Here is a 25,287-nt window from a genome sequence, read left to right as displayed (position 1 = left end):
ACAAATAAAAATGGTAAACAACAGAGCAAGAAAAAATGACAGTGAAAAAAACAGAAAGAACTGATTTAAAAATATAATGATCAAAATAAAAATTCCCCTTGATAAGTGCTCAAAAGAGATGGATACAGGTTATGCAGAAGATACCAAGAATAAATGGCAACATGGAAAAATGCAGTCTCATCAGTAATTAAAATTGAAAATTTGAACAAGTCTGAGATAAAATTACACACCCATTAATTTAAAATAATGCTTAGTGTTGATGGGGAAATGGGTCATCATGAGAAGGGCACCCTCGAACCTTGGGTGGGGTCTGCTATTTGACAAGTCAGGTTGGAGGCAGGGGAGGGAAAGGGGAGGAGACAGATGGATGGAGAAAGAAATGAACCACTGGATAGCCCCAGAAAGGGTGTCCAGAAGCCCAAATACCTCTGGCCAGATGGGCGGGCCAGTAGGCTCTTGATTCCACCCACTCAGCATCTAGGATATGGCAGCAGATGTCTCCTGGCAGTGCCCACTCAGTCAGGGGTTTTAAGAAGCCCACACCAAAAGCCAGCCCTCTGGCTGGCAGCTGACAGTCAGTGGTAATGAGGGAGGTCCAGCCCAGAATGGAGAACAGGCGGAAGGCTTGGCGGGGCACCCAGGACTCCTCCCTCAAGTCCCCCCTCCCATCCCGCCCACCTCCACTGTCCCTTTGGGCCCCACCCTGCCCACACCAACTCAGGCTGCTGGGGAGCCAGGGGCTGACCAGCCAGCCCAGGTTCCCTACAGGTTGGCTGGGCTCAGCGTGCTGTGTGGGCAGAAATGAACAGTGTAGACACACTAGAAGTGGCTGGTGGATGATTGATGCTGGGACCAGGTTTAAGCAGAGAGGTGACGTGGCTCTGTCTGGGACTCAACAACAACATGTGGAACTTTTTTGTTTTTAAAATAAAGAGCAGCTGCCTTCTGAAGGAGTCCTGAGAGTGAGTGCGGGCCTGTGAGCCATGCGAGCTGCGCAGGTGTGGGAATGTCTTGGAGCCAGCAGGAACCCTCACCTGGGCTCAGGCCCCATCACCTAGTCACCTAAGCGGGGTTAGAGGACACTCATGAAATGATGCTCTCTCCTGTTTGTCCCAGCACAACGCTGTAAAGTCCTGCAGACGGCCCGGCAGCCGCCCTCTACAACAGCTCGACCACCCTCCTCCTTGCCCCTGGACTGGGGCAGTGGCCTCCCGATTCGGCCTCCTTTCTCCCAGCCCTACACTACTTCCAGATGGGTTTGTCTAAAACGCAACAGAGCTGTGTCACCCCTCTGCTTCAACCTTCGGGAAAAAACCCACGCTGTCCTCTCCATTTGGCCTCCACGCGCCTGGTCAGCCCTGCCCCTCTCACCTGCTCTCCCTTCCTGCGGTCTCTCCTCCGCCGTAGCTGCCCTTCCTTTCTGCCCTGGTGGACCCTGTTCATGACCAGGCCCAGCAGCACCTCTGGAAAGCTTTCCCACTTCTGGGCAGAGTGACTCTGCTGTCTTCACACCCCAACGACCTGGACAGGCCTCCAGCCCTACCCTTCTCACAGCTGTTAACCAAGCTCTCTAGCTTAGAAAAACCCTCCCCCACAGTAGTAAGCTCTCTCAGGGGAGGAATCCTATTCTATTCACCTGTGTACCCTCTAGCACCAAACCTGACAACAGAGCAGGAGCTCAAAAGCGCTGTAAAAGAATGAAAATGGACAGCCCACTCAGAAAACCTAGAATTAGTGGTAATAGTCATATTAACAAATATTTACGGCACTATGTGTCACACGTGTTGTTATGGATCTAATATATGTTGCTAATAGTATCCCCACTTTACTGATGAGGGGACTGAGGCACAGAGAGGTTAAGTAACTTTTCAGTGTCACACAGCTTGAAAGTGGCAGAGCCGGGTCTCAAACCAGGTGCACCTGATTCCAGGACCCCAGCTCCCAATCACTTCTCTATGGCATAGAGAAACCGTTAAAGCCATCCTAGCCTGCACTGGGACACGGGGGCAGGGTGGAGAAGACTGGGAGCAAGAGGCGGTTAAGGCCAGCTGAGGCCATAGGGCCTTTGTGGCTGAGAAGAGCCTGCAGCTTGGGCCAAGAAGATGGAGAAGCCTGGAGAATGAGGACAGGGAACAGGCGGAGGGTCCAGTGTGAGAGTCCAGCCCTTGCCCCTGCCGTATGCTCCCCTGCTGACACCCCTGCTCACAGAAGGGCGGGCCAGGAAGGGGCCAGAGCAGCCTGAGAAATACACGCCTCCTGGGGATCTTTAATCATCATTTGAAGAGGAAATGGTATGGATTCATAATTCAGGGCAATGCTGCAGGCAGGCAACCTCTCTCTAAAACCTCAGCTCCTGCTGGCACCTGACACCTCCAACAGCAGCCATCTTCCCAGGGGCACACTGCCAGACAGCCCTGCCTGCAGGACCCATCCAGAGCTCCTGGCAGTGATTACCCCCCAGCCCACCGTGCAGATTGCAACCTATTTCTAATTACAGCTCCTGCCAGGTACCGCTCTCACCTCGAACCCAAACCACCCAATTTAGAAAGCCAGACGAAGCCTCAGATTTGAAGTTTCTCCAATGTCAAATTTCTGAAACTCAGATCTGATCATTCTCCCCCTCTTCTGACCCTTGAAGAACCTGGGACCCCTGACGGCAGGCAGGTAAGGAGGCAGCTTTAGAACTGATAAACCTGGGTTCGTATATCCCAGCTCCTCCATTTATTGTGGGACCCTGAACGATTCACTTCACCTTTCGGAACCTCAGGATTGTTGCAAAGATGAAAGGGAATAAGAAATATGAAGCAGTCAACCTGAACTGTTCCTTCGTCCCCTCTGCCCACAGAAAGTCACCGTGGCTGCAGGAGAAACTGTGGTCATTGCACCAGGGAGGCCCACACTTGGTAAAGCACCAGGTAGCAGAAAGGAGTCAGAGGTGACACTTCCAAGCGTTGAGAGCCTCAGGATGTCAACATGGTCATGGAGAAGGTGGGCAGGAGAAATGATGCCACCAGGCACTATGCTAGGTCCTTATATAGTCTCTCCAATCCTCAGAACAGTCCCACAAATAGGTAGTTATGGCCCCTATCTTACAGATAAGGAAACTGAGGTCCGTCCATCATAATCAAGCACCTTTTAAATCATCTGGGCCCTTACTTCTTCCAGTAAAGCCTCAGCCCTCGCCAGACCCCATGGCCTATGTAGGAAGTAAGCAATCATAAAGACAGTTAACTCCAATGAGGGCAGGCACGTGCTAGGGCGTTGCTGCCCATCTAAAACCCATCTGAGCCAGACACACAGTGCTAGCTTCTGAGCCCTGCATGAGGTCTCCATCTGAGTTGGGCTCCAGCCTGAGCTCTCACGCTCCTGCCCTTCCTGTGCAACCTGTTATACTTTGCAACCTAGTATATTTTGATTTTTGCAAAGCATTTGATTCTGGTATCCCTGGTATTCTGGGGCTAGTTGGTAAAAGGTGGATAATCAGCATTCCCTGAACCCCATACCTAATAAATGAGAGTTGTCCACCATGGAGCAGTAGTGAGTTGGGAAACCAAGGTCTCGACCTGGTTTTTAAACACATGAAATCAAAACTGTCAACTACATAGCATTTTGAAGGGATCCCTACTTGAGGAGAAATGACAGTCCTATTTTGTAATCCACATGTTGATTTGCTGTGTAGTGAGGAGACATGCAAAATGTAGTTCCTTGGGTCTCAGTCAATGACAGGGTGAGCAGGACAGCCCTCTCCACGGCCCTGTCCGTGGTCCTGCCCTGTGTTTATAATCAGTGCTGCTCTGTGTTTATAATCAGTCCTGTGGATTCAGACAGAAAGCACCAGCTTCTCCAACCTGAAGGCAGCACAGCATCTGAGAGTGACAGAGGTCGGATTTGAAATTCTCTCTATTTTCTGTTAGAATGGGATGAAATGAACAAGATGAAATTTAATAGGAATAAGGGCTAAATAGCAGGTTTGGACTCAAGAAATTATTGACACAGACAACAGGCCTGCTCTCTTCAATGAGTCAGGGTTATTAAAATAAAAAACTAAAATAAAAAGAATTGCATTACAGTAAGAGATACATTTCTGAAGAGGAAACTGGTTTAAACAAAACAGCAAAAATGGAAATTTTAGGGCCAAAGAGGGAAATCTGAATAAGATGTGCATATTCAATGAGATGAGAATTTATTGAAGCAAGAAAATGCTGATCATTTACTGGGGGGAAAAAATCAGGTTACAAAACAGAATGCACAGCGCGATCTCATTTTGTGGAGAAAATCTACATATGAGAATAGAAACAGCCCTGGAAGCATGTGACCAAGGTGTCACAGGGGGGCTTCCTGGGAGATGGAAATGTAATACTTTTATTTTTGTTTGTCCACATTTCTAATTTCCTACAGTGCCTATAAACTGCTTCTGCAACGATATACGATGGTTTTAAAAAGAAAAAAAAATATCACTGACTCTCCTCCAGGATGGAGGGGAATCCTGGCTTGGCAGAGGTTTTTAAGAAAGATCCCTGGGGGGGTTGGTGGCTAGAAACTTAATATGAGTGGAAAGTGTCAAAGGCAGTCTCCCCCTGAGCTGTCTGCGTGTGTGTAAGGTGTTGTGGCTGGAATTGTCCTGGGGGTCTCCTGGTCCACCCACTCTGTGTTAGTACGAGGAAAACTGAGTCACAATTCGTCCGCGGCAGTGTCAGGGCCAGAAGCCAGAGGTCTGGCCCCCGCTGAGCCGTACAGAAATGGCTTGGGGCCTGAGGAATAGGGGTATTTGGCCTGCAGGAGGGAAAAATGGGAAGGAGGGAGTGGGGAGGAGTGAAGGGGACAGGAGCGCTGTTTCCAAATATTTAAAAGCTGTCACCTGAAGAGAGACCCACATGAGTCCCTGTGCAGGAACACAGTGACTAAGTGACAGGCAGGTTTGGCTCTAGAGTGTATCAGCGAACAGGTTCTAACAAAGGAGCTGTCCAGCTCGGGAATGAGGTGGAGGAGGTGTGTTGGGGGCTCTGGGCGGGGCCGGGCAGGGCCTCCTGCCGGAGACTGCTACCTGGGAAGCCTTTGCCACCACTGAGACAGCGGTTCTGGAACTCCAGGTGCCAGTCAAAGCCAGCAGCTTCTTCTCCTCTGCAGCCTGTGTCCTGAGAAGAAGGAGTTGGGGCTTTCCCCATGCCAGGGGATTGCTTAGCTTGCCTTAGCAAGGGGAGGGGCCTGGCCCACCTTTGGGGAAGGAGAAGGATCGTGGTGGATGCAGGAAATGCCCCTGAGCAAAGCCCCGAAGAGCAGGAAGATGGGCAGTGACCTGTAGAAAGACTGGTGGGTTCCAACAGGAACTGCAGCAGTGAGCCTCCCGGAATGGAGTGCCCAAGTTCTCAAACTTGACACCTGCCTCATCGCCTTCCACCTACTGCCCCCAGGTCCCTACCATCCCCACCTGTCAAAAAGAAATGATGATCCGCCCCCACGTGCAAATGACAGGGAGGCGTGGAGCCATCCTAGCTGTGCCCTGGCTTCTCCCGTGTTCTGAAATGCTAGCTAGGCCTCATCTGTCCCAGGAGGAGAACACCAGCCAGGCCCCATTGGAGGCCCGGGGCCTCGTGCTCCCCATGCAGAGCTGGTGGCCTTAGAAACTCACCCCGCAGGGCTGCTGTCTCCTGACCATTTCAGAGTGGGCCTAGCAGGAGGGTGAAGACGCTCATCTGCCAGGTGGGTGCACTGCCCCCCCCAGACCGCATCACCAGTCCCTGTGCCGGTGGCAGTGGACACTGATCTATGGGACATTTATTGATATTCCTCTGCCCACCCCACTGGCAACACCTGCCCTCTGATTCCAGCCTAACAACCAACATAATTCCTGCTTTCCCCAAATAGACACAGGCCCACCACCACAGGAAACACTGCTCGGCTGCCGCTCCCCAAGGCTGGCAGCTCTGGCAGGCCTGCCGCAGCCAACACAGCTAGCTGCCAGCCAGGGCGGCCCATCGAGGCCTGAATGGGGAGGTCACCAGGCAGGCACTGAACCGAGAATCCAGGATGGCCCACAAGCAGCCCCCTTCTTCCCTGTTCTAGGTAGGGGTGCAGTCAAGGAGGCATGTCTGCAGAGCGCCCCTAGTTGTCCTCTCCACCCCTCGGCTAGGCCAAGCAGGGCGCACCCCTCCCCACCGCGTCCTGGAATTTGCGCACACAGACCAGGATGGGAAGGGCAGGGATCCTGAGGCCGGGTTCTGGCAGCTCCTTCCCTCCAAACACCGAACGGGTGGCAGACAGGTCAGAGGGGCCGGCACTGCGGGGGAGGGAAGGTGGTGGAGAGGCCACCCTGGGCGGGACGCGGGACGCTCGCCGCAGCACCGGCGCTCGAGGTAGAGAGCGAGGGTCCCACAGGGCAGGGGAAGCCCCGCGGCACGAGGCCCTCAGTTCAGGCGGGGGCCGGAGGGGGCACAGGCGCGAGTCCTCCCGGGGTGACAGCCACCGCCTCGGGCCGGAGCCACGGCGGGGAAGCTGGGGGAGGGGTGACGGAAGGGGTTCCGAAGCCGGCGGGCGAGGGAGGCGGGGGTGGGGGCGGGGGGGACGGAGGCTCCGGGGATGGGGCGCGGGCGCCCACCCGCGGCCCCCTTACCTCCTCGCCCTGCCCGAAACGCAGGCCGAGCGCCGCGACGCGATCCACGCGCAGGAAGCCGTCGGGGTCGCGGCCGCACACCTCGAACACCTGGCGCAGGCGGCGCACCGAGCGCAGCAGAGCGGCGGGGGCGCCCGCCCAGCCCGCGCCGCCCGCCATCCGGGCGGCCCCGCAACTAGCCGGAGCCCCGCGCCGCCATCACCGCGCGCTCGCCGGGGCCGCCGGCCGCCCGCGTGGGTCTGCGACGCGCAGCCTCCCTCCGCCCGGGGGCGGCGGCCGTGTCAGGCGCGGCGCCGTAGCCCCGCCGCTGGGGGCGGGGGGGGGCGGGGGGGCGGGGAGGGGCGGGGGGGGCGGGGGTGTGTGGGGGCGGGGGGTGTGGGGGGCGGGGGGGTGTGGGGGGGGCGGGGGCGGGGGCGGCGGCGGCGCGGAGGCTGCAGACAAAAGGACCCGCGCTGCTCCGAGTGGGGCCGCCGTGCGGGCCCGCACACCCCGCGCTCCGCGAGCCGCCGCCGCTGACTCAGTTTCCCTCAGCGTAACCGAGCTCGCGTCCGCTGGAAAACCCGGAGGGTGGCGCCGTGACAAGTGCTCGGAAATTCAGAGCTGCCCAAAGGCCCTGCCCCTTCTCTGGAAAATTCAGTCAGGAGGCCTGAGCCCGGGACCACCTGCGCGGGAGTCCAAGAGCCTCTCAGGTGCCCTCAGGCTTCCCACCCATGGCCAACCCATTTCTATGCCCTTTGTACCTAGTAGTACCGAGCGTAAAGTGTGTCCTAGCCTGTTCGATTGTTACATTAATCTCCAAGGAAGCTGACACCCAGAGAGGTTGAACTATTTACCCTAGGCCACACAGCTTCTGAATGGCAGGGCCAGGATTCCTATCTACATCCATCCCGATCTAGACTGGATAAGAATCTTGGCCCTGCCATTCACAAGAGATCTGGATGGGTCTAGATGGATCTAGACTCCCTACTCTTATCCTTATCTGCGCTGCCTTGGAAAGAACAGTCTCCAGGGGTAGGACCACACAGTCTTCCCCCAACAGCACTCCGGGGCCAGCTCTGGGCTGGGGAAGGGTGCAGAGAGGAGGACGTTGGGGCAGGGGAGGTAGAGAGAAGACCAGGGGCAGGCAGGAGGAAGGGAAACCAAGGGACTTCCACTAGGAGTGCCCGTTGCAGGGCCCAGCGATACCCAAGGGAGTTTCCCTCCCTTCCCCTGGGGTCCCACCCTCACCTCTCCTTGGCAGCTGTGAGCCCAAACTCAGAGCTGAGGACAGACTCTCAGCCATAAGGACTGGCAGCATGCTACCTCCAGGCATGGACCTGAGCTTCCTTCCAGTAGTGCTCAGCTGAGTCTTCACACAGCTCCTTAGGATGACATCCAGCCCTGCCTGTAGCCCCTGCAGAACTTGGCCTGGCTCTCCTCTACTCCCTTTACATTATTGCTCAGCATGCCAGACCCTTGTGGCACCAGTTGTCCCCAACCTAAAGACAGGCCTCCACTGAGCCCACCCCCACTTATGCTTTCTAGCTCAGGCCAGAGGTTTCCTCCTCCAGGAAGCCTTCCCTGATGGCACTCCATCTTGCCTATTAGTCTGAGTTCTGGTCCCTCCCTCCAGACACATATGTAGTTTTATAATTCTCTGGTGGGTTACCCATTTCTCCAACCATGCTGGGAAACCCTCCAAGACAGAACGTGTCTTAATCATGTTCTTGTCCCTGATCTCCAGTCAAGAGAGGGTCCAGAGGAAGCCCCCGCCCTGAAATGGTGAGGCCCTGCTTCATCATGTTCAGAAGCCAAGAGCAGTGCAGAGATTCAAACAGGGAGTCCATGGTGGACTGTGGCCCAATTCTACACATGGGCTGTGTGGCCTCCCCTCTCTGGGCCTCAGTTTCCACCTCTGTGATCTGCTCAACTCCAAATATATCCTACGCAACAGCCACCATATGGCTTCTCTGATAGAGTGCTAAGTTCCCTTCTCTCGAGTCCCAGCTCCAGGGATGAACTTGGCCTTTAAGCTGCCCTTCACCCCTTGACTCTTTAATTCCTACAGGAACACCTCCTGGGAAGAGAGATTTGTGAGTTTGAGGGTTGGAGAGTCCAGGACGTGGGAAAACAGGAGAGGGGGAGCCATGGAGGAAGGGTGGGGATGTTTTAGGAAGAATGTGGGCTTCTCTGCTATCTGGATGCTCCTCGGCAAGAAACTAACATTTCTGAGTCTCAGTTTCCTCATCTGTACAATGGAGATAATAATCATAGTGGCTCCCTTAGGGATGACTGAAGATTAGAGCTAATGTATTCAAAATGTATGCATTACCTCCCCTTCCACCTGTCCTGTGAAATGGAGGAGGAAGTGGAGGGAAAAAATCAGGAAGAGCTGGGGGGAAGGGAAAAGGCTGGCTTCTGGAAGTCCAGCCAGTCTCCTGCTGGCGGGAGGTAGGGAGTGGAAGCTGGGGGCTCAAGCCTGTCCAGGAACCCTCACGTTCATCCCTGCAAAGTCAGCTCACACCCTTTCTCTCCTACCCAAGAGGCTCAGCTCAGCAAGGAGATGGGCAGGAGCTGGGGCTGTCCCCTGTTGGGAGCTGCTGAAATGGCTCTCAAATCCCCCAAAACAAGGGCCAGGGAGCTAGGAGACCTCACCCTCCTCAGCTGGCAGAAGTAGGGGCCTCAGATCTGAGTGTAAACAAACTCCAAGTGAACCCCCCCCCCCCCCACAACCAGATTTATGGTTCTTCTCCCAAAAGACAGTCATGTCAAATTCAAAAGTTCCCTCCTCATTGGAGCCCTGCCTGACCCCTGACTCTCCTTGCCCGGGTCCCTCTGCAGTTTTACTGCTATTGGGTGATGGTTTGATGCCGCCTGCCTCCCCCACCAGACATAAGCTTGGGACTGGTTCTATGTCTCACCACTGTGCTGTGGGCACCCACAGGGCAAATCACAGGCACTCTCTCTGGGTTGTCACATTCTTTTTGTTGTGTGCCTAGGTGATGGAGAAAGGAGAGCAGCCATAGCCTCTGTCCTTGCTGAGCTGATCGCTGGGCAGTCACAACACAGTGTGATCTGAGCTGAAGGCCCAGGATCTGAGAGCTCAGAGGGCCTGCTCAGTGTTTAGAAAGACCCTCTGAGATGGTGTGATTTCCAAGGATCCCAGGTTTTTAGAGGTGGACCTGGGACCAGATCCCCAAAACTTCTGTGAGCTGGGAACATTGGGGTTGAGGGGATTGTCCCAGGGAGGCAAGAAGCCCCCGGGGGGTGGGGGGCAGCTCGAAGGCTGGCAGCCTCCATCCTTCCTCCCCTTTCTCCAGGTGATCTCCAACAGCTGCAGAGGCCTGAACTGGCATATTTGGACAACATACTGGAGGGAGCAGCTGGGATTCTGGCTAATTCTCTAGGGAAGAACAGAGGCCTTTGGTTAGATTGATCTCCTGCTGAGAACCCAGCTCCTGTTTCCTGTCTGTCCTCTCTCCTATCAGGGGGCATCCCAGCTCCCTCCTGCCTCCTGCTTGGGGCACTTTTTCAGTCGTACCCCCGCCCCACCCACTTCCTCTGACCAACTCCTGTCCATCCAGATTCAGTGGAAGTGACACCTCCTGCAGGACGCTTTCCCCACCACACCCTTCCCACGTCCACGGCCTCTCCCTTGTGCTTCTGTAGCATTCTCGCAGAGAAGTGACAAGTGCAGAGCCAGCCTGCAGATGCGGTTAAGGCTGTTGTGAGCGTCAGGGGAGTTGATCTCTGTAAATGTCAGAACATTGTCATAGGGAGTAGTAAGGGCTAGCCATTGTTGTGACTCTCCTGACATCTCTTAGTTCTGTTATTTATCCAGAGCATCTGGAAGTAGGTATGAAAGGTCACACAGTGACCCCGAGGTCCCTGAGGGAAGGGACAACTGTGACATTTTTCTTTTGATTTTCTAGTTCCCGGCTCCTAGCACCATGCCCAATACACACAGTTAAGGTCAGTGAAGGAGTACATTAAGGAAGGAATGGGCATCTATGGCACGGGGGACTGAAAGATGGCCCCCCAAAAGGTATCCGTGTTCTAATCCCCGGGACCTGTAAATGCTACTTCATTGGAAAAAGAGTCTTTGCAGATGTGATTAAGTTAAGGATCTGGAGATGAGACTATTCTGGGTGAGCCAGGTGGGATTCACAGTTTCTTTCTGCTCACAACCTGCAGGGGTGTTTTTTAACCATGAATAATTATCGCTCTGAAGAGGAAGAAACTGGTGTGAACCCATTTGCCTGCTCACTTGTCCTAAAATACTCTCAGCTGGCAGAGACAGGCGCTGGGGGTGCTGAGGACCCTGGCAGGACTGGGGTGTGTCCAGGGTGAGCAGGGCATATGGAGACCTTGTCCTTCCTCATGGGGAGGGATGCCCGGGAAGCCAGAGGTTTTACCACCATAGGTGCCCACCCAGAACCTTCTCTGACCCTCAGACGGGAGCAGGACCAATTGATTACTAACCTTCCTTCCAGGATTGCAGGAAGAATGCCAACCCCTTACTTATGCTCCCCAACTGGGCTCCACATCTTCTCATCAGACAGAAATGGCTCCTAAAGGCGGCTTCTTGCCAGAGCACTGGCAGTTACCTCTCTGTTCCTTATGGTTTGGCGTGTAGTCTCTTGCCATGGAACTCGCCAACTGCAAACCCACTTCTGTCCATTTCCCTGCTTCCAGAGTCCTCTGCTGAACCCTGCTGCCAAAAAGAAAAGCTCCTGCGTCCTCTGCATAGGCAGCAAGCAGGCAGGCCCTTTCTATTAATAGTTTGCTCCCAGCCAACGCCCTTCGTTCTGTAAGACACAGCAGAACAGTAATGCAATCTACTGTCCCACGCTTATTGAGCACTTACTATCTTCCAGGAGTTGTGTGGCATGGGCCTCGGTTCCAAGACAGTGACTCAACATGGAGTTGATCAGTGAAATGCCCTGCTGGTCTTGCACAGGTTGTTCCCTCTGCTTGGAATGTCCTCCCTTCCCCATCCCGGTAGCCATCCTTCAAATGCCACCTCCTCCACGAAGCCTTCTTTGGTTGCCCTCACTGCTCTGCTCTTACAGAACTCTATGTGGACTCCCCTAGATTGTTTTCATGAAGTTCAGGGATGCCCTCCCCACGCTCTGCATCTCCTCTTGGGCAAAGTACCTCATTTTCCTCACCTTAAAATAGAATTACTAATAGCACCCCCTTGTGGGGGCTGTTGGAGACAACAGGGTGATGCGGGGAAAGCCCTTGGCGCAGTGCCTGGCATGCAGTCGGCCTCAGTAAGGGGTAAGGAGCATCGCTGCAGAGGCCAGAGATCGGTCTCTGCTGAGGAAGCAGGAGGTGGAGATGAAGCTGCCAAGAGCTGAAGGTCCTCCCTTCAGTTGGGCCCCCAATGGTAAAATCTGCATAAAAAAAGGTATGTGTGTGTGTGTGTGTGTGCATGCACACACACGAGACGCCTGAATGCATGTGCACAGCATCCAGATGGAGTCAGCTGAGGAGACCATCGCCCTGACATTGACATCAACTCTCCCTTCTTGTCCTTGGGACGATCCCTTCAGCACCGTGGTCCTGAGCCGCAGAACGCAGAGGGTCTGGGTCTTACCTCTCTGACCATGTATTTCTCTGGACTATAGATTCCGAGACGTGGTATTAATGGGGCAAATGGTGTGGACGTTCCTAAGGCTAGTGATACGGAAAGGTGAGGCCACGTGCACTAGTGAGCCCATCGCACCCACAAGGATTAGTTAAATACATTTCTGCTAATTTGACAGATGGCAATGGTATTTCACTGTTTCGGTTTGCTTTATTTTTTTTTTTCACGAAAGTGTGATGACTTTTTCCATCAGATAGTCATTAGCAATTGGTACAGTATTTCCTTCCTGTGGATTCACCATTTATATCTTTGTCCATTTTTTTTCCTACTTGTGTTTTTTTCTTAACATAGATTTTTATGAACTCTGTAATGAGAGCAATTTCCCTGTTTGTTGGCCTTTACATTTTAGATATGATTTTCTTTCTTTTCTTTCTTTCTTCTTTTTTTTGACACGGTGACATTTAAATTTCTTAGATAGTCAGCTCAGAATCTTTAGGATTTCTTCCACGGCTTTAGGTCTACACGTCCTTCCCGGTCGTGGGAGTCGTTAATGTTCTGGGCCGATGCTTCCAGCTCTCCTCCTGGAGAGAGGAGAGGGCTTTCTGACCCTTGTGAGTTTGTGGCACTGTGTGACAAGTTCAGGCAGTGACTGTGAGCAGAAGTCACCGCACACCTGGCCTCAGGCCTTTCCAGATGCTGGGCTGTCCAATCTGGTAGCCAGCCACTAGCCACATGTAACTATTAAATTAAATTAAATTGAAAAAGTCAGTTCCTCCGTCTCGGTAATCACATTTCAAGTGTTCAACAGCCCCATATGACTGGCGGTGGCCACCAGATTGCACAGTGCAGGTGTGAAACCGTCCCATCGTCCAGCGCTGGGCAGCGCCGCTTAATGTCTTCCTTTGCTCTTTGACCATCGGGGCCCCGAGAACAGGGTGAGCAGCGCCCCCTGCCGACCACTGGTGGACATTAGCGGGGTAAGAAAAACTTGTGGCTTTTAAGCCAATGAAATTTGAGGGTTAGTAGTGGGGTTTTAAAAATAATAAATAAAAAATAAAACAAACAAAACACCCCATAGCATAATCTGCATCTTTTAGCCTGTTTCATTCTACTCATCTAATTACCATTATCATAGTTTTACATATTTAAAAATTTCTGTTTTATCTAGTAGTAAAAAAAAGTTTCTAACTAATCTCTTCATGTATTTCTTCTTGGCCACGCTTTCTTGTTTATCCTGCAAGGTGAACCCTTAGATCATTTTGTTTGGACACACTGTCTTCCAAACACACTGTTTGGACACACTGATTAGAATTGTGTTAAATCATCACATTCATTTAGGAAGAACTGGAACTCTGCAATACTCGGTTTCCCCATCCAGGACCGTGGTCTCCCCTCCTCCGGCCCCCCCCCCCCCCCCCCCCCCCCCGTTTGCTTGGCTTCTTCCTGCCCAGCCTCCCGCACATGCCTGTCTGCTGAGCAGCACTGTGTCGGCTGAATCAGAGGCAAGAGAAGGAAAATAAGGACAACGCAGTGGCTTTTGTAAAGCAAAATTAATTTGTTTTAAAGAACTATACTTTATCCTGTAATTCCCTTCCTCTCTCCTCTTTTGGGGTTGAAATGGCCTTTCTATTATAAAAAGACTATTATTATTATTATTATTATTATTATTATTACTATTATTATGTTTTTTTCTAAATGCGCAACTTGACAAAACACGTCTTGGAAATTTTACAGTAACGTGAAATCTCAAAGTCTGGATTAGACTTTTTAATAAGTCTTCACATAAGTCACCTCCAATTTGGTAGGGATTTTGCATGGAGTTGCTATTGTGAATGGTGTCTTTCTTCTATTAAATCTTTATGTAGTTCCCTGATAAGATAGAGCCTTAAGTGTTATTCAACAGCCATGTACTGAGCACCTTGAATAAAAGGCATGGCCCCTGCATCTGGAGGACCAGAGTGTAACCAGGGAGACAGGAACAGTTGCTAACCACAACAATGTAACGAGACACTGTTACAGGACCAAGAGAAGGGCTCACAGGACAGCCCACAGTGATCAGAAAGCATTTCCAAGAGGTGCTGATGCTGAAAACAAGGGGCCTAAGAAATGTTTGCTACATGAACGATTCAATGCTGCTAACTCAAAAGAGCTCAGTATTTTGTTAATGAAAAACAAAGTTTTTGGTTTCCTGTAGAATCCTAGATACAAGTATGGGTGGTGGTGGTGGTAGTGTTTTGGCTTAACTTGTAGATCACCTAATTCCTTTGTGCCTTCCACTCACAAATTACCAAGTTGGTGAGAGAGCATTCCTCACCATCAATTTCTCATCCTATTTTGACTTTGGGCCAGACTCAAAGATAGAGGGTCTGTTGTCTTATTTTTGCTGGTCTGGGACTAAGGTATGTCTTTATGGAATTTTTAAATGAAGAAAAATAGGGTGCATTCCCCAAGGTGGGACAAAATAATGGAAGAAAATAAGAACAGAATGAGCCAGTCGTCTTCCTGGTGTGTTGCTTTCTGCCCAGACACATTTCTGCTACGCATGCTCTCTGCGCCATGTCGTCGCCAGCCTCAGTGACTTCCTATACATTCAAGACTCCACAACCCTATTTTCAACTGCTCAGCAGACATATTTCCACCAGGACAAAGTCCTTGGTCATTTTTCAAGATCCAGCTCCTCAGTCACCAACCCTGCCAGTCACTGTGCCACCATCCGAGAACCTAGTCCACATATTGGGACACTGTGGTCAATGGTTATGTGGCTGTTTTTCCCACTAAATTGTGAGCTCATAGAGGACAAAAGGCAAACTTCTTTCTTTCTTTCTTTCTTTCTTTCTTTCTTTCTTTCTTTCTTTCTTTCTTTCTTTCTTTCTTTCTCTCTCTCTCTCTCTCTCTCTCTCTCTCTCTCTCTCTCTCTCTCTCTCTCTCTCTCTCTCTCTCTGTCTCTCTCTCTCTGTCTCTCTCTCTCTGCATCAGCAATGCCTGGCATAGGGCTCAGCACAATTATAACCAACTGAAAATGTTTCTTTGGACAAAGTCAGCTGAGGTTTCATCTGTTGACATTTTCTTCCCTTAAAAATATTGAAGTTGGGCAATGGTCTCTGGACTTCTGACCAGGAAAGGGCCTGTTCAGACTGAGTCCGAGTTGTTCCAAGATTGGTGCCTGAGAAGCTGCAAGCCCAAAGAACACGCCAGGTGGCTGAGTGCGAGACACAGGTTTACTGAGACTTACGGCCTGGGACAGTCTCCGGTCGCAGCCAGCCAGAGGGGTAGCGATCCGAACGCAAGCAGAGAAGAAGCAGGTTAGACAGGTGCAGCACAACAAAGCATTCTGCGGGAGAAATCATCTGCAGGCCCTGCAGGTCCACTCATGCACACAGCCTCCCAAGAAGCTGGGAGACCTTGACCGCGGGCCAGTGTTTGGAACTGGTCTGATGTCTGATGAGCAGTGTCCCCATGGAGCTGGGAGACCTTGATCTCCTGCCAGCACATCTGCCTGTGGCCCAGGTCCCTGCAGGGCACTATTAAGATTCCAGTGTGACTCCCCTATTTTATATTGAGGAAGTGGCCCCTCTGGGGGGAAGTTCTGAGCCCTGTAACCCCATAGGCCTAACATTTTCCTTATCACAACCAGCTTGATTCTCAGCATATGGTAAAAGACCTAGAAAAAATGGACAGTATGACATTTTGGGGGTACAGGCACATCTTGGAGCTATTGTAGGTTTGGTTGCAGGCCACCATAATAAAGCAAGCACTGCAATAAAGTGAGTCGTAATCTTTTTGCTGGTGGAGGGGCTTGCCATCAGTTTGTAAAAAATGCAACACCTCTGAAGAGCAATGAAATGTGAAGTGCAATGAAATGAGGTCTGCCTGTAATTCAAAAAGGATAAAGGTAATTTGGCCTAATTTAGGTAAAATGTAACAAGCTGCTTTGGGAACTTTAAATATGCATATATACAGGTATGTAAGGTATGGATAAACGTATACACACACAGTATAAATGGATTTTTAGAAGGTACTTTTGTAAAAAGAAGCCAAATCGATTAAAATGACAATTCCACATTCATGTGATGACATTTCCACTTACGATTAGCCAGTTGTCATGCAGGGTGTCATGCAGGGTCTCTGGTCCCGCTCCCCACATGAGAACGCAGGATATGGTGAGGCCAAAAAGGAACACCCACGGAGCCATAGGTAGGGTAGTCATACCACTATAGTCTCGCTGGCTGCTGGGTTGGAGACACAGGAAGCAGGAGCCACACGATCCGCAACCTGCCATCCACTTGTCTCTGCCAACCAACCTCACTTGCTAGCTGCAATCCGCCTCTCCGCAATCCGTAATCCACACTCCACCACTTCACGACACGCCAGGACACCACACCACCACGCCATGCTTTGTTAGCTTAGCTACGGCAGTTATACCAGTGGCTAATGGCTAACAGCCGGTAACAGCTGATGGCCAAGTAGTCACAGCTGATGACCATCTACTACCCGAGCCAGCACCTTTCTATGTGAGGCCAAGAGCCTGGAAACTGCTCTCTGGGACTCTGTCCCCACACCAGTACTTTTAAAAGAACACAATGGGAGAGATTCAAACCAACAGGGCCCATGTTGCTGGAGTCAGGCCTCAGATGCAGCAACGTAATCACCAATCCAAAGGACTTCTTTTAAATTGCAGCTAAAAGAGCCTTAAGTGGAACTGACTTCAGGGCAAAGACTGAGTTTCTAATGAAGATAGGCCCTTGAGAACTTGGAGGCCACTGCGCTGGAGGCTGTTCTGACCTGGGGTGGGGGGTGGGGGCGCGGCTAAGCTGGTTTCCTGATAGAGATGCACAGAGAATTCGGGGAGAGGGTAAATGCTGTAAGCTGCCTGTCACCCTGAGGGGCTTGCCTTGGTGGGGGTGGGGGGTGCTGGGCTACTTTCTAGAAAAAGGGAAACACGGCGAAGCTACCACTTGGTTGCAGGTTATTATACTACTATTCTTCCAGCATCTCCTGCTCCTCCCCAATTTCCTGTGGGAATGAACTGTTCTGGCCAGGCAGTTCAAAATCGCCAGGCTATTCTGAAGGTGTCCCAAGAAGCAAAACTCTGTGCAGGCAAAACCGGGGCACAGGGTCCCCATAAAAGATAAACAACATGGTCCATGTCAAGGAGCCAACTGTCTAGGGATGGAGGGTCATCACCCCAGTCAGCCCCCCGTTTTGACTATGATACTTCAGGCCACTGGAGAAGACAGCTATTTGCAGTACTTGGATTTTCAGTTCTCTGCTCCAGGGCCCCAGGGAAATCACCTGAGAAGTCTTAAATACACATGCTCTCTCTCTCCCCAGGACCTCATCTCTACTGTTTGTCTTTGTCCCAGATGCGTGGGATGAGCCCAGCACTGTCTAGGTAAGGTACTTCCGCTTTCTCGGCCTTCCCAGAAACAGACCAGTTCTTGCCTCAGACTTGCAGGCATCTGTTTCACGGTCTTTTTAGCCCTTTGTCTAAAAAGGGCTGACAGGAGAGTGACAGGAGAGACACTGTCACTCTCCTAAGGGTCAGCTCTGTCCTGCCCACAGAATCGAGGCTCGGTTCTCTCTCCATCTGGGAGTAGATAGACCACATAATGGAATAAACAAGATAGTAAAACTTGCAGCAGCTGTGCCAGGGAAAGCGTGTTTTACAGTGTTTACACAAGTCATGTGACAGAAGATTCTGTAGGGGGGGAGTTGAAGTTCCTTGGAGAGAATCCTGGGGTCCTAACACACGCCCTCTGAGTGCTTGATCTCAGGGCGTCCTGGATTTTCTGACCCACTGCTCATTTTAAAAGAAGTCAAGTTCAAGTCAGCTTGTCATAGAGGATTGAGTCACCTCTCGGCTTGGCAAGCCCTAAAAATGCATTTGAAGGGGTTTGGGACACGCAACCCCCACATACAGCAGCTTGGCATATGAAATATTTTAAATGGAAGGAGTCTGATAAAATGGCAGAAACAGGACGGCCACTCTGACCTTTCCCCTGCCCTCCTCCCCTGAAACAGGACATCAAACCCTCCTGTGAGAGGGCCCAGCAGGCAGGAGCACCCTTATCTCCAAAGATGAGACAAAGGAACAAACAGGCCTTTCCGAGTTCCCCCAAGTTTACTACACTTACCTTGTCTTCTCGAACCTGTCCTGTCATTTTTCTACATGACTGCCCATTCTTCATTGAACCTAGCATAGAAATACTCAGATTTAACTGTCTCTCTGGGTCTTCATTTCCTTCTGAAGGCTCCTATGTCACCTAAAACTTGCATGACATAAATTTGTTGGCTTTGCTCCCGTTAATCTGTCTTTGTCAATTTAATTTTCAGACCCAGCCAGGAATCCTAAGAGGCTAGAGAAAAACGTTCTCTTCCCTCACACATTTCACCAAAATTACTTATTTCACTTTTAGTGGGGAGAGTTTCTAGAAATAGAAACCCATGGGGTGGGGAGGAGGAGAACCCAAGCCATCCTTAAAAGAAAGGAAATGGCCTTAATGTTTCTAAAGATCAGTGAGGAGTGGGGGGAAGTGAGAAAACAGAGCCGATGCATGTGAAGCAATGAAATAACTCCCCACATCTTAGAGCAGATTGAATGTACATTTTACTTAAAAAAAAAGGGATGGGGTGGGGGAGTACATACACAGGGAGGCAAATGGGCTGGGGAACAATGATCTGAAATAATTTCTACAGTTTTCCCCCACAATGCTCAATTTTGTCTGTTGGGCGGTATCTCTCCTGCTGGCGCACAAGGGCTTACAATATTAACAAGGCTGGAGACAAGCGAACCGCCCAAGTTCAGGTCCGGGTGGAAAGGAGAGGAAGTTATCATATACAATGTAAGTTTACAATACACAGCGCTTTCTTTGAATGATGTAACGTAGTCGCAGGAAGAAGGTAACAATACTAACACGAGAAGAATCAAATTTTTGTTTGTTATCCATGTACAGCAACTAACTGCTTTACAAAAAAGCAAAATAATACAATATTTCATCACATGTATTTACAGTGTAGTAAATATACTTTTCTGTCAAATTTTACACAAACTATTTACAGGTGAATATACTGCATTTTAAAAAAAATTGTGTGGCTGACACTAAGAGTGAATTTTTGTATAAGTTCATTGCATAACATTGAGTAAGACATGCCTCATTATGCTCGGGGGTGAGGGGGATGGAAATGTAAAAACAAAACCAAAAACAAACAAAAAGCCAAAACAAAACTGAAAAACCCTAAAACCCACTGAGCAGGGAGGGTTGCCGGCTTCCATTCCTTTTTTCCCTAGAACATCCGTTCTGTGGGGCCAGAAACTGACCACTCACTGTGGGGTCCTCGGCGCCTGGCTCAGGACCTGCACAGAACTGGCATCCACGAGTGACCAGGTGCCTGAGGGATGAAGGACAGAGCAGTCGCCACTTCCCCCAAAGCTAGTGAACCATGTCCCTCGTTGGCATACAAGGGCGCCCCCTGGGGACTGGAGCAGTGATAAAACAGGTAAATTCTGCACAACAAAACGTGATGAGTTAATGTTTGCCTCTTGAAAAAGTCAGGGGAAACATCCACAAACCCCACACATATTACTTACAGTGTTCTTTATAGAATTTACATCAGATTACGCAAAACGGGCAACTTGCTCTGAATTTCAGAATTTCTCGTGCAGATTACAGGAATGAGGCCTAAAAAAGTATTTCATCTCTCAGGGGAAGCGTCTTGGTAAGAGATTTATCTCATGTTCACTTTAGTTACTTGGAAAGCTAGATTTTCCCGAAAAGTTGGAAGTTCTTTAAACAAGGAAAAATTTAAATCTTGGTAAGTTTTCAAATTCCTAGGATGTACTGGTCAAAAAGTATTTTTGCTGTTCAAAGAAGGCTCAATTTTGATTTGTGCAACGCTGATCATTTCATGAGGTACTTCAAGTGAATTCATTCCATTCATTACACTAGAGGGAAATAATGAATACATTTAAGAAATATCATTCCTTGGGAAACATGTTTATGGAAAGGTCAATATTTTTAACAGTAAACCTTTGGAAGTTTGTCTATTTGGATGGGAGAAGCAAAATGGTGTAACAACACCCACTGGCATATGCACCCAAACCAATCAACAAAGAGGAAAAACGTGGAACCAAAAAGATTACATGCTCACATCCGCCTCCTCTTCCAGAGGCCATGAAGTTGGGAATCCTTTCCCAGAAGCACTGGGTTGTGTGAGGACCCGATGGGCAGCTTGGCATCCTGGGTACTGGGTTCGTAATGACCTGTTCCTAAGCTCAGTCCTAGCCTTGGCTTCTATATCGTCTTAGTTGATCTGTTATTATAAACATTCCATTCTAATGCAACCTCTACAATCCTTAAAATCAAAATTATAGTTAATTGCACCTGTCTTTAATATTTTCCAACAATTCTATGTCAAAATACCTATTAATACTAAGGGTTTTCTTGTTTGTTTTTTTTTCCCCTTTTAATTTGGCAAATGGTTCTTACTTTTCCCAGTACTGTAAACAAATTAAAAAAATTAAATTCTTGTTATTTCTGAATATCAAAAGCAATTTTATTTACATTAACATATTACATTGTTACTGTGTGGATAAATGTGAAATGTGTTATATTATTAAAACCAGAACACTTACATGTACCATTATTTATTGATTTAGCTGTGGAATTTAATTTACTGAAATCCACTTATGAAATAGCACTACAGGACACTCCCCACTCCCCTAGATTTCTCTTCCCCTCCCAAAGCCATTACATCTTAACATACAAAGGGAACCTAGGAGTAGGGGGATAATATCTTTTTGTAATAAATATGGTTTAGTCCTAAATTGGAACATCCAGATACTAGTATGCTCTCTGAAGTCAAATTATGTTGCACACTGCAGGTACCACAAAGAAATTGGATCTGCATTACTATGGAAATCCCAACACCACTGTAATCCATCCCACTCAGTATAGCAGCACCTCTTAAGGTCCCCTATTGTCATACTAATGCAGGCTGACTAGTTTTTTCACAGTGATTAAATGCAATTCTATCATATACAACCCAAATGTTTTGCTAAAGAGATTGCTCATTTTTTGGAGGGGAGGGGGAAGATTATAAGACATTCAAAATACATTTAATCAAAGACATTTTTGTTAATATACACCATACTTCATGTGCCTGGGAAAATTATTAAAATAAAAGCATCAGCTACTCAAAATCACGTACCATTTCATTTTGCTATGGAGCTAATGCAAACATCTATGAAAGTTACATTCTAGGAACAATTTTCAACACTTTGTTCATTGATTACCCTGCTCAGAGTTATACAGGAAAGAAGAGGAGGGGAAAAATATATAACTACTATACTTAGTATAGTTTTGGCTTACAAAAACAAACAAACAAACAAAAAAACTTTTAGCATGTTTGAAGATTAAAAGATAATCAGCTAGAGAAAAAATAGTTTGGATGACTGAGTTTGGATAAGGCCTCAGAACCCATCGCTTTAATTCATTAATGTTAAGATATATGTAGTTATGCTTATTTTCCTGTAATTATTGCTAATACTCAAGTGTTAGTATTTCTTCAGAACCCACTAGAAAATACTAAATCCCTCCAACCCCCAAAGTACCTGGCCTGTGGCTTTATGCTGTGAAGTCACTGAGGTTTGACCTCTAATGGTTCCTTCAGTTTTGAAAGGTAAAAAAAAGTCCACAGCTAAAAGTCAGATTAAATATACTGGGGTTATAATATAATTTCTCTCCTAAACGTCTATCCTGAAAGACGTGTAACACTTTACTTTGTATGATGAAGGGGAAAGAGAAGGCAGAGCTCTGTGCAAACGGCTTTCCTAGCTGGCCAGTAGCAGCAGTATTCAAGAATCCATCCTCTCTCACAATTGGGATGTTCTCAGTTCAAGTGTCCTGACTTCCCACTTCCTTTTGCAGTTGTTCTGAACACGTGCTTACACCAGACACACCAAAATTAAAAGGAAAAATAAAAAGTTAAAGGAAAATCAGCATTAAATTTAGGCAATGCTTCCACGAGTTGATCATCTGGCAAAATGGCAGACAGGATGGGCTCCTTATAAAACATGAAGTGCAGCATCACAGAATGGTGGTGAAGGGTCACTAGTGAAGAGCCCGTGTTAAGTCTGTTGGACAAAGGAGAGACAGAAAGCTTCATACGATCTTCTTAATGCTATTACGTTTGAAACTGCCAGTGCTTCTTTGCTTCTGCACCTGGCTTGCGGAACCATGGCGAGTCCGTCCACTATTACAGTGCCCAGCGGTGGGGGACAGTTCCACGTTCTCCTTGTCGATTCCTGGAGAGAAACAGGGCAGCCAGTTACTCCCTCTCCTTGGGGGTTAAGCTCCAGAGTTGGATCTCAGGATTTGTATACGAGATACAACCTGGAGAATTGTTTTGCATATTTCATTTTAATACTCAACTGCTAGAATGTTTACGAAGACCTGGCCACACAGAAAACTACATTTTGTTAAGCAAAGTTTGCTATCACAGCAGAAAAACACCATAAGAAAAAACAACAACAACAAAAACAAACAAACAAACAAAAAAACCAAACCCGAGAAGTTGCAAGGAAAAGCTAGAGGCAGGCAGGCTTGAGCTGAATGAAAGGCTAGCAGACACCAGGGAAGACAAGAACTCCTTCCTCCAAATCATACCAGAAGCTTCCAGCAGAGGTCAGCTTCTAGCCACATATCCTTACTGGTTCATACACAGACTACACCCATTCTCCAGTTGCAGAAGGCACTGAAATGCATCATTGCAAAGAAAGGCAGGTGCTTTTTTATTTTTAAAATCACAGTGCCTGTCCCAAAGGAACGCAGATGTTTACTGAGAAAACAATATATCACAAAGACCAGACTAGAATCTTTGCTTTGACCTTTACAACCACGGCAAGTCATTTGTGTTCTTCACCTTCAACAGATGAAATTTATTCCTCTTGTGGAGGAGAGGGAACCTTCAAAAACTGGGCCTTATGATGAATTTGACAAATAATCTAAGTAGTGACGTTATAACAGTAACCAGAAGTAAGAACAAGATATTGTGTACCTCTCAGTTAGTACAGATTACAAATTAGGTAACAGAATAGGGGTTACCCCTGGGAAAATGGTGACTGAAAGGGGACATGCGGGTGGTTTCTTGGGTTGCTGGTAGTGGTCTGTTTCTTGCTTGGGGTGCTGGATTTTTAAGTGTGTTTACTTCGTAAAAGTTCATTTGGTCGTAAACTTCCGATCTGTGTACTTTTCTGCTACACCTCCATAAAACTTACCAAAATAATTAGACTGGTCATACCCACCTTTAGCATAACTACTGGTGGGAAACCAAACAAACAGCTGGGCAGCATTTTAGCAATTTGTATGAAATGTAAAGTACTGATTGATAGTTACTGATATACAGAAAGATGACCATAAGTGAGGGGTAGGGGGAAACAAAGCTGGGAAAACATTTGCCAAAATATGTTATCTCTGGATGGCGTTCTTTCAGGTAATTTTGACTTTATTCTTATATGTACCATTAGAATTTTAAAATAAACATTAATTTTGAGAATGAAAAAATTTCTATTTTTGGACAAACAGTGGCATTCCAAGTCAAAAATTATTTATGTTCTAGAAAATGTACACAGACACACCCCTCTATTGGTTGGTTCATGAACAGGGAATGGATGTGTAATGGATGACCTCCGCCTTCTAGGAGCCACACAGCCTTCATTTGGATTCAGCCTTGAATTCAATTCCGAGCATAAGGCATCTACAGGTACATGGCCTGTAGAGGTTTGCTGTCTTAGATTTACAGAAGGAATATGGACATTTGTCAGTGTTTGTTCATGAAAAAGTGCACTGGGCTAGCAGTGTGAATGCAGTTGCAAACGTCAGCAGCACCTGAGCCAAGCACGGTGAACCAGCATCTCTAATCTGTTCTATTCTATTCTAACCACGTGTGCAGAAAGACAAATGGAAGGAAACACATCACAATGTTCACAGAACTTTTTTCTGGCTAACAGAATTCTGGATGCTTTCTATTCTTTTTCTTTTTTTTTTTTGTACATTTCTTTGCATCGTCTCCAGAGCTATTTAGAAAAGAAATACAAAACAAAATTGAAAGAATTTTGAATGTGCCTTGAACATGTTTGAGCAGGCTCTTTTCATTGCCTCGCCTATTTCCACAAGACAAAAGCCAACCCATATGTCTCATCTCTATTTCCTTCACGATGCATTCTTCTGTCTCCTGCCAGAACTACTTTCTCGGGCCTTTTTTCCTCCCTGCCTTTATATGGCATTTATATTTATTACATCTTCCTATATTATCACAACTTGTGTATACATCTTATTTCCTCTACTAGAGTAAAAGCATCTAGGAGGGCAAAGATCATTTATTATTCTTATTATTCTTATGGGATCTAGCTGATGTCTTTTTCAATAATACTGGTTTAACTGAACGCTTCATTTTTAAATGTGGGGGCTGTAATTCAAAGCCAAAAAGGATGCAATCCCTGATCTCCAGAGGGTGGTGTGTATATTTTTAGTGAAAAAGAGAATTTTTTTTTCAGCCTCCTCCATCACAAACTTATCATTGTATTTGTCCTTCCACTTCTTATTTGCATGTGGCCTACAAATTCAAGTCCAACAGTTACTTACTTATCTGGGGTCATTTCTTTAACAGGAAATACGATTCAGATAAAAATAGCACTTTTAAAAGATAAAATTTTGAAACATTTAGGAGATGGTCGTCAGGAGGGCACAGCGGGGACAGCCACCAGAAGAGCCTGGAGCTCTCTGCCAGCCATCTGCCACCCTGGGGCTCTACTGTGTGGCCACCTTGGGGCAGCCTTGTCACTGCTAGACTGCTGCTCACGCTGGGGGGAGAGCAGTCATCACACTGCAAGGTCTGAGGACAAGTGAAATCTTCAAGAATTAAAATTACATAAATTATAGTCACATAGAGTAAGTCACGAGGGTAAAGGTTTTCTTTGAGGAAATACTAAGAATATTCCATTTTCTGTTTTGTTAAGCAAATAACCTTCAGACCTCTAAATAAAAAAATTTAAAGCCTTATTTCCTGTGAAATATGAAGGATAAAAAGCAAACCACAAGATTTTACA

The 25,287-nt window shown here is 48.2% G+C and overlaps 2 protein-coding genes across 11 annotated transcripts in view; both read right to left on the bottom strand.

The window, feature by feature from the left end:
- The window catches only part of RAB11FIP4 (RAB11 family interacting protein 4), a 97,470-nt gene extending 90,579 nt beyond the window's left edge, over positions 1-6,891 (bottom strand). Inside the window, exon 1 of the mRNA XM_081028126.1 lies at positions 6,611-6,891. Within this exon, the coding sequence (XP_080884252.1) occupies positions 6,611-6,769 (159 nt within the window). The 5' untranslated portion in view covers positions 6,770-6,891. The remainder of the gene's footprint in view (positions 1-6,610) is intronic.
- Positions 6,892-21,885: 14,994 nt separating this feature from the next.
- NF1 (neurofibromin 1) overlaps positions 21,886-25,287 on the bottom strand; it is a 198,798-nt gene continuing 195,396 nt past the window's right edge. For all 10 annotated transcript variants that reach the window (XM_081029818.1, XM_081029823.1, XM_081029819.1 and 7 more), the window contains one exon: positions 21,886-22,485. In XM_081029818.1, coding sequence (XP_080885944.1) covers positions 22,343-22,485 — 143 coding nt within the window. In that variant the 3' untranslated portion in view covers positions 21,886-22,342. The remainder of the gene's footprint in view (positions 22,486-25,287) is intronic.

The sequence above is a fragment of the Rhinolophus hipposideros genome (assembly GCF_964194185.1).
Source record: "Rhinolophus hipposideros genome assembly, chromosome: 20".
Lineage (NCBI taxonomy): Eukaryota > Metazoa > Chordata > Mammalia > Chiroptera > Rhinolophidae > Rhinolophus > Rhinolophus hipposideros.
Note: the sequence above shows the minus strand (reverse complement) of the source record. Positions and strands in the feature narration are given on the sequence as shown.